At 29.8% G+C, this 13,238-nt stretch overlaps 1 protein-coding gene across 4 annotated transcripts in view; it reads right to left on the reverse strand.

Moving 5' to 3' along the window:
- Positions 1-5,571: 5,571 nt before the first annotated feature.
- LOC122500810 (R3H domain-containing protein 1) overlaps positions 5,572-13,238 on the reverse strand; it is a 40,288-nt gene continuing 32,621 nt past the window's right edge. For 3 of the 4 annotated variants that reach the window (XM_043609917.1, XM_043609914.1, XM_043609915.1), the window contains 13 exons: positions 12,803-13,213; positions 10,327-10,933; positions 10,028-10,203; positions 9,488-9,930; positions 9,034-9,393; positions 8,777-8,956; positions 8,456-8,591; positions 8,031-8,224; positions 7,772-7,948; positions 7,437-7,593; positions 6,752-6,938; positions 6,486-6,589; positions 5,572-6,206 (listed from right to left, as the gene is read on the reverse strand). In XM_043609917.1, the coding sequence (XP_043465852.1) occupies positions 6,157-6,206; positions 6,486-6,589; positions 6,752-6,938; positions 7,437-7,593; positions 7,772-7,948; positions 8,031-8,224; positions 8,456-8,591; positions 8,777-8,956; positions 9,034-9,393; positions 9,488-9,930; positions 10,028-10,203; positions 10,327-10,933; positions 12,803-13,213 (3,182 nt within the window). In that variant the 3' untranslated portion in view covers positions 5,572-6,156. Of the gene's footprint in view, positions 6,207-6,291; positions 6,322-6,485; positions 6,590-6,751; positions 6,939-7,436; positions 7,594-7,771; positions 7,949-8,030; positions 8,225-8,455; positions 8,592-8,776; positions 8,957-9,033; positions 9,394-9,487; positions 9,931-10,027; positions 10,204-10,326; positions 10,934-12,802; positions 13,214-13,238 lie in introns of all 4 variants that reach the window. The other variant, XM_043609916.1, reaches the window with a different exon arrangement.

A 13,238-nucleotide genomic window follows, 5' to 3' on the forward strand; every position in this document is an offset into this window, starting at 1 on the left:
GCAAAAATGAGTCATTTTTGGATCATCTTATCCTTCTATGAAAAGGATTTTAAAAAGGTATTAATATTAGATGATGAATAAATTTTAAAAAAGGTATTAATATTAGATGATGAATAAATTTTAAAAAATGGTAATAATATTAAATGATGAATAAATTTAAAAAAAGGTATTTATTAGATGATGATTAAATTTAAAGAAAGGGTATTAATATTAAATGATGAATAAATTGAAAAAGGTATTAATATTAAATGATGAATAAAAAAAGGTATTTATATTATATGATGAATAAGTTTAAAAAAAGGGTATTAATATTAAATGATGAATAAATTAAAAACAAAAGGTATTAATATTAGATGGTGAATAAGTTTAAAAAAGGTATGAATATTAGATGAATCCTTTAAAAAAAAAGTTTTGAAATTTTCAGATTACGTTTTAAAAAATCTTCAGTTCAAACTTGAGAATTCAAATAAAATTTCATAATACTTTAAAGTATCCAAATTATAAGTAAACAATAGAAAGTGAAAAAAACACAAAAAGTTTGCGATTATGGGAATAAAAAAAGACACATAATTAGAAACTAACGCCTTTTTATTGAATCATATATAATTCGCTTTTGGAAAATATGATAATATATTATGTATATAATATAACAAGAGATATAATTAGAATGACACGAGTTTTTTTTTTTAGCGATTATTCCGCCTATTTTCCCTTTACGATGTGCACATTATTTTTTTCTGATGGTCGTTCATTTTACGCGTTTTATTTTTTTCCACCCATCTTTTTTTATAATTGATGGAGCTTATACTCGTCGATAAAATCAAACCTGCAGCAAATACATTTGAGAAAAAATTTTTTTACAACTTCTTCAAAAAAAGGAAAAAATTTTAATTAAAGAAAAAAATTTTTTTTGATAAATGAAAACAAGTTTCACTGGTCAAATAATAAAAAAAAACATTATAAAACAGTCTTTATTCGTTTAGGAATTAAAAATTTGAAGAAAGTCCAGAGATAATTAGTTTTTAAAAATTTTTTTCATTGACAGAAACATTATTATTAAAAAAAAAAAAACATTTACATTTAAACAAAATTAAAAAAGTTAGATTGGAATGACTTTCGAAAAACAGTAATTTTGTGTTATACAAAACTTTATAATTTTTTCAAAAATTCGTTTTTTGAGTTTTCAAATTATCGCGGGAAATGTAAAGAATGAAAGAATAAAATTTTTTAATCAAATGATTTTGCTGGTTTAATTTTTTTTCCTCCATAAAATATGGAATGCGGAAAAAATATTCGAGAATTAATCGAAGTTCGTGAAGTAAAAAAAAAGGCAGAATCATTTCTGAAAAATAGCAAAAATTTGTTAGCTAAGAAAAAAAATTGATTTAATGCAAAAAGAAAGCAGAGAAAATATTCTTTTTTTTATCACATCGATTCTGCTACATTTTCATTTTTCATTCCACGAACTGTACAACAATTTTTAACTTATATATAATATATATATATAGGTATCGAATATGATTTTTTTCCAAAATAGAGAATAAGGAGATGGAAAAAGAGAGAAAGAGTGTGAAAGGACTTGGTCTATATTTTGATAACTAATATTTTGCGCGATATTTCAATATTTTTTTTTATACTTATATATGACAAAAAACATTTTTTTTCTGTTTATTAAAATTAGTAGCACGCTGTGAATTTTCAAAAAAAAAAAAAAAGAAAAATTCATAATTTCTACTTTTTTTCAGAATCACAGGAACGCAATTTCCCCTCCTCTTTGGCCTCGGATTTTTTTTCAACTCAACAACTATATTAGAAAATAAATCTATGGAGTGAAATCTCTTCCTTGATTCAAAATTTCCTGCGGTAAAATTTTTATTTCTAGCGAAAAAATTTAGTAAAAAATTATTGAAACCGAAATTTTTTTTTCTTTTCACAGGAATGAAAAATTGGAGTTGAATTCGTTTTTTTCTTTCTTTTTTCTTTTATTTTTAATAAAAAATAACGATAATTCGATGCGTTTTGTGGCTTTGGTGACACATTCGTTTTTATATTAGTCTATAATATATGTTTTTTTTCTTGTAATGAAAAGAATAACAAAAGCAAGAATCTCGCAAATGTTGTTCGTGTCCATTTTTTTTTATATAATCGTGTTTCTCGTCTCGTATAAATATCGTTAATTATAAATAATAAAATTACAATTGCGTTTTTAATGACAAACAACACTTGCGAGTTGATTATTATTATTCTGTAACAGCCGAGAATTATTTCAGAGATCTTTGAATCTTTTAATTAGGTACATTACTACGGTCTTAGTTTATAATATCTACAAACTAGAATCACTCTTCTTCTTCCCTCATAAAAGATTTATTTTATTTTTTAAAAAAATTAAATTTAAATTTTTTATCTTTTATTTTAATTTTCGTTCTGAAATTCTTTCCGATTTCATTCAAAATTTATCACTGTATTCGAATTTAAAAAAAATTAAATTCATCCGAAATTTCATAACTGATAGAAAAATGTTAAACAGTTTTCATAAAAAAAAAAAAATTGACATTTATAAAATATTTTTTATTTAGAAATTAACAGACAAAAAAAGCCTTTGAATACAGATACATACAAAAAGTTAATGTACAGTTGCGAAACTCGGTTTATTAAAAATTGTCTAATAAAAAATATTGAAAAAAGAAATATTAATTTAATGACAACAGAATCAATATTTCAGGGGTTAAAATAATTTTTTTCCTCATCGATATTTATGTAAAATTGATAATTATGTAAATATTATTTTTTATGAGGGAATAAAAAAGCTAAATCTACAAACTTAAGTACAATCACCGTAAGCAAAGCTTCTGGATGGAATCCACTTTGTATTTTTCGCTGAACGAGACAAAAAACAATCGGTTCTCTCTTTTAATACATTCTTTAACTTTCCAAAGATTTATAAACTATAATAAAAATAATAATAGTGGTAGCAGAAATAAAAAAAATAATAATAATTATTAATTAAGAATATAAAATATAATTATAACTGCAATAATAATAATAATAAAATTAATAATATAATAATAATGATACTAATTATAATAATAAAAATAATAATATAATAATAATAATTATAATAATAAAATTAATAATAATAATAATAATAATAATAATAATAATAATAATATAAATAATAAAAATAATATAATAATGATAATTATAACAATAATAATAATAATAATAAAAATAATAATAATAATAATAATAATAAAAATAATGATAATTACAATATTAATAATATAAATAATAAAAATAATAGGTAAAAATAAAAATAATAATAAAAACAAAAATGATAAATTGATGTAACAATTGAAACATTTACTTAGTTAATAATACAGTTCTTTTAATATATTAATTTATTTTCATATTTAAAGAAATTTTTAACATCAAATTTTCGCTTATAAAGAAAAAATGTTGATAAATAAAAATATTTTTATATTTTTATGAAAAAAAATATTTCAAAAAGAAAAAAATAATTTAATATTTTCTTTACTTTTTAAATGAAAAAATTAGTTGCATTAAAAAAAAATATTTGCAAAATTCCTCGTTTCAAAGTTTTCTTTAATACAGTTTAATCAAACATTTTTTTTTCCATTCAATTGACTTTTTTTTAAAAAAAGATTCATTTTATTAAAAACAGAAATATCGACATTGATATTGAAAATACCTACATAAAATTGGAAAAAGAACAGAACTTTTTCTATATTTTGAAAAAGAAATCGAAAAGAACACAAAAAAATCAGACTTTACTGATTAAATAAAATTTTATGCTTGGAAACTTATATGAAAAATGCATTTTGTGCTGAAATTCACAAAAAAGATGTTTTTTTTGTCGACATTTTAATTTTTTTTTATGCTTTTTTAAAAATTTTTAATACAAAATAAATTAGATATCAAATATTTTAATTTATTTTTTTTCTCTCACGATTTTAAAAAATGAGACAAAATTTTCATTCGCTTAAATATGCAACAAAAAAAAAAGTTCTTTATAATAGAAAATAAATTTTGTTTCTGAAATTGTATTGGAAATTGTAAAAAAGAAAAAGAAAACGAAAAAAAATTTTTTTTTTATTTTTAAGAAATTTTTTCCAATGAAATTTTATGTCCCGTTCGTTAGTTTTACAGACGGAGATTTTACATGGTCATACGTTTTCATTGCGTTTCACTAAGATACATAAGACTAGCTACTGAATACGTTTACCAATCGTTCAACTAATTTTTCAACTCAGCTACATTATTGCGTTGAGATGAAAGAGGAAGAGGAAAAATACCTCTCCTTCGGATATTGCTCTCAAAAAATATACCAGTTGCTTTCCCTTCAATAAATTATGGCTTTCTTAAGCGTAAATATTCTTTGGTCAAAATCACATTCAGCCTCAAGTTTGGAAAACGTAAAAGTAACATTATTTTTAAAAATATTTATAACAAAAACGGCAATAAATCAATTCATTGACATTCGAACAATTTTTTTTAATTAATCAATTAAATTATTCAATTTTTTAATTACTTTTATAAATTTTAAAAATAATGCTTTATTATAATAATTTATTTCAATATTCATTTTATTTAATTTTAATTTTCAATAATAATGCATTATTTTTTAAATTTATTAAATTAATTAAAAAATGTATTAATTTAATTAAAATTTGAATATTATACAACACTATATTGTATATAAAATTTTATATATTTTTATAAAATTTATTTAAAAAATAGATTAAAAACAAATTTTTATTTAACGACGATCTTCGGAATTTTTAGGTTACATTTAATTAATTTAATTAAATTTAATATTAAAATCGATAAATATAAAAATCAGATAAAAGTGACAAAATTAACGATTAAAATACGTAAGATAAAAATTTAACTTTTTACTCAAATCTCTATTAATTACATATTTAAAATTTTAAATATTATACAAAATTAACGAAATTTTTAACAAAAATTAATATTTTTACCTAAAAATGTTCCAATTCTTTTCCTTTTTTATTTTAAAAATCGTATACACTAAAAATTACTCACATTTACTTAAAAAACTTTGTGATTAAAAGCTTTTGTTTTAATTAGAAAGAAGAAAAAAGTTTTTAACAAAACTCCGATAATTTTTTCGAAATAATAATAAAAAGAATTTAATTTTCATAACCATTTGAATAAATAAATTATCATTTAATAAATATTTAATTACCTTTGAATAAAGATTAAATTACTTGTAATTACTTTTTATACTTTTTTAATTAATTGTTTTTTAATTACTTTTTTCTAATAAAAATTTCCGAAAATTATATTTTCTCTCTGGGGAAAAAAAATAAATTCAGTTTTCTTTTCCCTCTGGCCGAAAGTGATTGCTCCAAAAGCATTATTTTATAGCGAAATGAGGTAGAACCGAAGGTGAAAAAATAGACTTTAGATCGTCGTGATCGATCTTAAAGACACTTTATAATTATTCCCGTAAACGTACTCAGTAAAAGTATCCTTAGATTCGCATAATCGACGAAGACATCTCGACAAATTTTTCGTTTTATTTTTGCCCCCTTTTTTTACTTTTTTATATTTTCAGCTTAATGCCTTAAATATATAATTCACATTCTTTATAAGATCTGTAAAACCGCGGTTAAAATATCTTCACGTTTAATGCGTGTATGTATATATATTTATATACTTATATATTTATTATATGTTAATAATAAATAAATAAATATATATTCAATTTTTTTTCTTGTTTTTCTTTTATATTTATAATAATCACTGTAATAGTAGATAAAATTCTGTGAGTGACTCTCTTCGCGCAGTCCTTACTTTCTACCAGTAAAAACTCGAAAACTTTTCTCTGGTCATTTTTTTTTCTTTTTCCCCCCTCTCCTCCACCTCGAAAAATCGCACTAGTAGAATCACTTAACTCTTTTTTTTCTTTTTTAAACGAAATAATATCATTAATAGTTTATCATTTCTCTTTTTCGCTTCTTACCGATAATTCGCATTTTAATTTCATTCTTTCTCTAATAACTTCAATTTTTACTTTTTCGTTTCTCTTTTGTTTTTTTTTAATAGCCGCTTTTTTGTACCTGTTCCTCTTCTGCTTTTGTTTTTTTTTATTTTCATCTTCTCTCATTGGAATTAATGTTGTATCAACGGATTTTGACGGGTGATTGTCACCTTTATGGTTCCTGAAAAAGAATATATTTTTTAAATTATAATTTCAAAAATTATATGGTAAAATTAAAAAATAATGCTGTATTTTTTTTTTTGTACCTTATATCATATGATCTTCAGAGGGTTTAGCTTTTTGAGACAGAAAGAAAAATCAGAATGACTTTTTCAAAAATTATTCAAAGAAATATTTTAAATGGGTAAACTAAATTTAGTTATACTTATCACTATAAATATATATTTTTTTCTCTTAATTTAAAAAAAATCGAATAATAAAAAGAGTTAACTATTTTTACCTTCTCTGATATCTTTAGGTGCATTACAAGAGAGCGGTGGCGCTGAAGAGTTTTGATAAACATTGGGTCGAGCACCTGTTGGTGGCAGGGTTGTAATTTTGGACCTGTAATCCACAATCAAAATTTATTAACATCTATTTTTGCTACATTCATTTTTTAATCGAATTTATAAATAGATTCTTATAACTAAACAAGAAAATAATAAATAGGTAAGAATAAATTAATAATTATTATTAATAATTAATAGAATATAAATTAATGTTTACCTCTGTTTACGAATCTTTGGATTTCTGCCATCAAACGAATTTGGTGTTCCAGCACCGGAAACGTTTGAGGAATAAGAAGATGGCCGATAAGGACGTGGGCAGCCTTGAATAACAGGTGGTGATGGGACTGGCGCGTATTGTAATCGTGGATTCCCTTGAACTGCAGGATGCATTAGCCGCATATCCCCTGGAAAATAGTTTTCAAAAAAGGTATTAATATTAAATGATGAATAAATTTGAAAAAAGGTATTAATATTAAATGATGAATAAAAAAAGGTATTTACATTAGATGATGAATAAATTTAAAACAAAAGGTATTAATATTAAATGATGAATTAAAAAAAGGTATTTATATTAGATGATGAATAAGTTTAAAAAAAGGGTATTAATATTAAATGATGAATAAATTTAAAACAAAAGGTATTAATATTAGATGATGAATAAATTGAAAAAGGTATTAATATTAAATGATGAATAAAAAAAGGTATTAATATTAAATGATGAATAAAAAAAGGTATTATTATTAAATGATGAATAAATAGAAAAAAGGTATTTATATTAGATGATGAATAAATTTAAAGAAGGTATTAATATTAAATGATGAATAAATTAAAAAAACAGTATTATATTAGATGATGAATAAATTTAGTGTTAGGAGAATTAGATCGGGTTTCATGCGACTCACCTTGCACGATGTGAATACCCTGATAAACTGGCAGTGGGTAACGTGGCTGAGGTTGTGTATTTCTGTCTCCACCTCCAAACACTTCATGTGCAGGAGTTGGCGATCTGCTCGCTCTTTGTGAACTCCCGGGCGTCGAGGCTCGAACTCCAGTTACAAGCTGCAAAAAAGAAGAATATTTTTCATTACTTAAAAACATCAAAAGAAAACGAACTGTTGCTTTTAACAATGAGACAAGAAGAAGAAAGAACTAAGAAGAAGAAAAAATGAGACAATAAGAAAAAAGAAGGAACGAAAATTAAAAGAACTATAATAAAAAGAATTAAAAAAATTCTTACAGGTACATTTTGCCTAAAGACAATATTAGGAACGAGAGCGGGAGCCATGTAGGCCCCGGGAGGAGCAGGCGAAGCACCATTAGGAGCGACTTGATGTCCAAATGTTCCTGCGGAAACCATTGTCCCAGGCGGTGCGTAACTTCCCGAGTTCACGTACATTAATGGCATGCCCGGCATCTAAGAAGAAAAATCCGTTATTAATTTAAAATGAAAGAATATTAGAAAAAAATTATAAATTTTCACAATTACAAATACAAACCTGAGTGGATGTTGGTGTATTGGGAGGAGTGGGAACTCGGTACATAACTGGCGGCGGTTGTATTCCAGGTTGCGGCTGTGGATAATAAGCGGGAACCATGTGCACCGGAGGTTGACACGAAAACTCTCCAGGAGTTGGAGTAACAGCCGGCATTGAATTGTACGGCACCCCCGAATAATTACCGACAAAATTCGCTGCAATTCCATTACATTCAATTAAAGTCTGTTTCATTAAAATAATTCGCATTCCAAAAGTTAGGTATTTCTTGAAATTCCCGAAATTAACATAAATAGAATAATTACAACAATAAAATAATAAACCATCAAGTAAATTCAGCCCTTTATTGAAGTTTAATTGCCCACTCCCAATAAATCTACTTCTAGTTCTACAATATTTTGTTTCCCATTATTCAATCCCATTCTCACCGTTTGATTGACTTGGTGGGGTCATTGTCTGTAAATTGAATGCATAGCTCGTCGGAAATCGCTGCTGTTGTCTTTCTCCGGAATTTTGATTAACCATCGCTCCTGGTGGGGGCACGAAATACATTGTCTGCTGTGGCTGGAAATTAAATTGAAATTTTCGTTCGTTCGTTTGTAGTTTTTATTCAAAAGTGAAGAAAGAACTCAAGTTTCACATTAGGCATTCGTTATTTACATTGATTATCATAATTTTCTATAAATAAAACAACAAGTGGCTTTTGTTTGCAGTAAAAAATAGATAGGATTATTAATAGAGAAGCTCACCGGCATGTTGTTAGGTGCTTGCCAGAAATTAGGTTGAACTGTCTGAACATTCTGCAGAGTTGGATTTGAAGACGGAGGAGTTGGTGGATAAGGATGGGGAGGTGTTGTTTGATTATCGCCTCCACCTCTTTGGTCGTAGATGTTCATTCCCATGAAGTAACCGGATAAATCGGACGCGTCCTAAGTATGATGAAATTATTAAGAGGAATGAAAATCGGTTGTGACTGTTATGGACAAAAAGCGATAAATACACTTACAGGTTGGGGAAGAGGTCCTTGTTGAACAGGTACAGCGTAATTGGCATAGAGTGGATTCTGATTAAAAATAACGTCGCCCTGTCCACTGTTTTGCACCGCAGGCTGACCCTGATGCGGAGGCATCATCACAGTCGGTTGCGCCGTGGAGGGTTGATAGATGTTCTGACTGTTCGGCTCTGAGGTAGGCAAATACGTCACGTAGGGGTGGACAAACTGGTTGTGCCCGCACGATTGTACTGTTGAGGTTTTGACTAGAGATTGCGAGGAGGCTGAGCTGCAATGTTGCTGCGGCAAGGGCGGTGGCGCTGGCGGCGGAGTCACTGGCAAACTCGGCGAAGTCGCCGAATTCATCACTTGTGTCTGAGGACAATGTTTTATTTTAGCCTACTCCTCACCTAATCTAACCAAATAGTCTCCAATACCGAAGTCCACGCTTGATTTTTTAATTACTCACCTGATTCGAAGACGAATTACCGCCGTTATTCTTGTGAGATCGTCTCTTCTCCTTGGAGTACTCCTTAGAGTTCCTAGGCTCCGTTGGCTGCTCAGGCTTTTTGGTGACCGGCTCGCATTCCTCGGGGAAGAATTTCGGTAGATTCTTGGGATCAAAGCGATAGAGTGAACCGTCTGGATTGGTGTAGGGTTCATTGGTCTGCGGATCGATTATTACACTTCCAGGTGGGACGCTCGAAATACTCGAGACGGCCCAGACAACAGTCTGACTATTTGGCTCCGGCGAAACGGAATCTTGACTAGAGATTTGGTTGTGATTGCAACCCAGGGGAGGAATAGGTGACGGCGAGGGCGATGGAGAAATTGTCGTATCGCTCCGTTGACTTTGCGATTTGTACCCACTACTCGATGGACTGAGTCGTGAGCACATACTTGCACTCGAATCTAAAAAATTAGGTTTTTATCTAACACTCTTCCTTTCGTTTCAATAGTTATATTTCGTTCCTTTTCCGAAAGAGAAAATAGAAGACTAAGTACAAACCCTGCTTCGTAAGTCGAGGACCCGCGCTGTGTGTGGACATAACGCTGTCGCCTCTCGAGAGCATCCCTCCCGTGTAGCCCCCGAAACTGTAGGACTTCGAGACCGATGGTCTAGGAACTCCATTCCGTAGAGTTTCCCGTCCGTCGCAAGATTCGCCCTTCGCAAGTCTTGGTTGTCTAATAATTAGAAATTTCACATTATTACTCCTAGGATAACCACCAGATTTCACAAGTAACAGAACTCAAGTAATTATTGAGTATTACAAGTTGTTAAAAAAACTTGTTGCAAAAAGTAGATACCTCATAATGTTATCAGAAGGATGAAGAAGACGATAACGTGCCGATGCGTCGGAACTCTCGGACGACGACCAATATGGCCAGGAAGTGACTTCGCTGCTCTCGCCACTGCTGTCTTTGAAGATCCTCTGCCTCGCTCTTTCGTACTCTTCCTCCCTCTCCTCGAAACTCTTGCTCCTACGGCAGTACTCTCCTGAAAGTCGATCCGGCGACTTAAAATTGAAACTGTCCTCAAATGAGCTCGAATCCCTCTTGAGAATACTTCGCCTTGGCTCCTCGGATAATATCAAATCGTCACGAATATGTTGCTTGAAACGAGTGTCGGGAATTCGCATGTTTTTCGTTCGAGTCACTATAACGCATAGTCCCGATTGGTCCACATTGTGCTCCATTCCAAAGTAAGCTGCAACTCGATGCACCAACATTCGATTATAGGAGGACATATTCGGAAATTTGTGGCACACCTTCTGTCGATCTTTTATAAATTCAATGAGATCCTTCTCGATTTTCAACAATACTGTGCGATCCTTTTGATTACGATTTATCGTCTCGGCGATAAACTGTTCCAAGTCTATACCCGTACTGTCTGTATACAATTCCGTACTGCTGTCTGTAAACAATTATATTATCTTTTTTTCTTTATTTTGTTTGCGAATTAAGGTCAAACGGGATAACTGCTTGTTAGGTAATTTGCTGATTACTGCAGCAGCTCCCACGGAGGCGAATTCCAACACCTTTATGATTCAAAAATCATAATTAATCTTCTGTTTGCGAACAATTGTTAGTCAAAAAATTTTTTACTGGTCCTCAACTATTACTAGAACAATTGCAATTAATATCTGGGTCATCAAAATTAATTTAATTCACAATTCATAAAAAGCAACCACAGCCGATAATCAGAAGAAGATGAAAAATTATTTTTTGAGCGACCATGCTGAACCCTTCTAATTCTAATTAGTTCACCTAATAGTAGAGTAGAAAGGAAGGAGAACTTTATCTTAAGAACCCAATGACGATTTGGTTCTTAGGATGAAGTTTTCAGATTGAAATGATTAAGAACGGTTTGCAAATTGGGGAATCATCTTCTAAATTGATGACTTGAGAGTATCTGCAAAAACTTGGTAGGTTCCACTAAGTCAGTTGATGAGACATTAAGTAACTACATCACTTGGATTTAGAAAGTGGAATTAGAAACAAACTTTAGCAACTATTAGTTGTAAAGTATTGGGAATCTGAAGTGATCCATTACGACAGTACAGGATGCACTGAATTCAGCGGAAGTAAGTACTTCAGCTTCTTGTATTGATAGTATTCTTGTATCGCCTGACAAGTAGCAACACTTACCTCATTACTTATTCAAAACCCAAAGCTCAAACCTACGAAGAGGTGAGGTAAGGTAATTAGTTCTGATGCTCTATAGTCAGCCACTGTTTGAATTCCAGGACAAACATTTATCAGCAACATCAAATAAAGACCCAGGTCTAATAAATTGTTCCCCGGTTTCTGTTTTAGCTATAGTTCATCCGCTATCTATACTCCTGAATCCATATTGAAAAAACATTGGTCGAGAAATTTACTTTTAGTGTAAAACTGATAGGTCAAAGTTAGGCTAAGCTCTTGCTGCTATTTTGGATGTCCGTTAACTAGAAGTGGTTAAACTTTGGTGGAACCTAAAGTGGATCCAGCTGGGTCCAGTTTTGGTCCACGAAATCCGTCAGGGAACACTGCTTGAATTAAACTTTCAAGGTGATTCTCAATCTTTACTGAATTTCTAGTAATTCATCCAGTAATTAATCCAGTAATAAGTTTTCATAAAGGAAGTCCTAGTCTTATCCCCTTAAAGCTTTGCCGATGAAAAATAACATTTTTATTTATTTTCCCACCCTTCATGAATAGAATTGATTTAGTATCTAGTAGTGAAGTACCAAATTCGATAGGGAGCATAATTTCTGCAATTCCCCCACACCATCATCAGTAAGTTTACGTGCTGTGTGGGCATAATTTCTCTCCAAGTTAGATTAACTCCTAAGAACCATTTACGGATTTATAGATCTTTGTCTGACCTGTATTTGAAACACCCTCAAAGTATCAATTCTAATTATTAGTCAATTCCAACTATTGACTAATTTCAGAGGAAAGTTATCCCATTTGACGATATCGTAAAATTCAGGCAGAAAGTATTTTTAAGAATAAACCCAGTGAACACCAAAAAACTGTTCCATAACTGTAACAGAGTATGTTACAAGTTTAGGATGATATAGATATGGAACAAATCTGTAACAGTTATGGAACATTTTTTTGGTGTTACAAATTTAGGATGACAGATGTGGAACAAATCTGTAACAGTTATGGAACATTTTTTTGGTGTTACAAATTTAGGATGACAGATGTGGAACAAATCTGTAACAGTTATGGAATAGTTTTTTGGTGTTCATTGGGAAGATAGATTTTTCATGAATTTTTGGGTGCTAATACAAACCTCGAGAAAGAGATGGCGATGCGCTCTCGTAGCTCCCCTGTGACGATGAATTTTGATGCCTAAGTTTGTGCCTTGAACCTGGTCTACTAACCGAAAGGGTATTTCCACATTGTGCCGAGCATTGATTATTGCAAACATTGAGCGTATTGGGCCTTCGTTGCTCCGATTTGTGCTGATTATTTTGCGACTGGTTGCCACTTTTTTGCGTATGTTGTGCGCTCTGATTTGATTTCGAAGGCGAGATCGGCGTTTGCAGTAGACCAGGTCTATCGTTTTGATTGTTTTTCACGCAGTTATTACACTTGGAATTTGAATTATTCGATTTTGATCGATGATTCTGATTTTCCTTGCCGTTCGTTGAGGATACGCCGTTATTTTTTGGGGAGTGGACTTGTGAGGGACTAGAAGGACCTGTAAAAAAATGGGTGTCTAAATT

Source organism: Leptopilina heterotoma, unplaced genomic scaffold (genome assembly GCF_015476425.1).
Source record: "Leptopilina heterotoma isolate Lh14 unplaced genomic scaffold, ASM1547642v1 Lhet_191, whole genome shotgun sequence".
In the NCBI taxonomy this organism is placed as follows: Eukaryota; Metazoa; Arthropoda; class Insecta; order Hymenoptera; family Figitidae; genus Leptopilina; species Leptopilina heterotoma.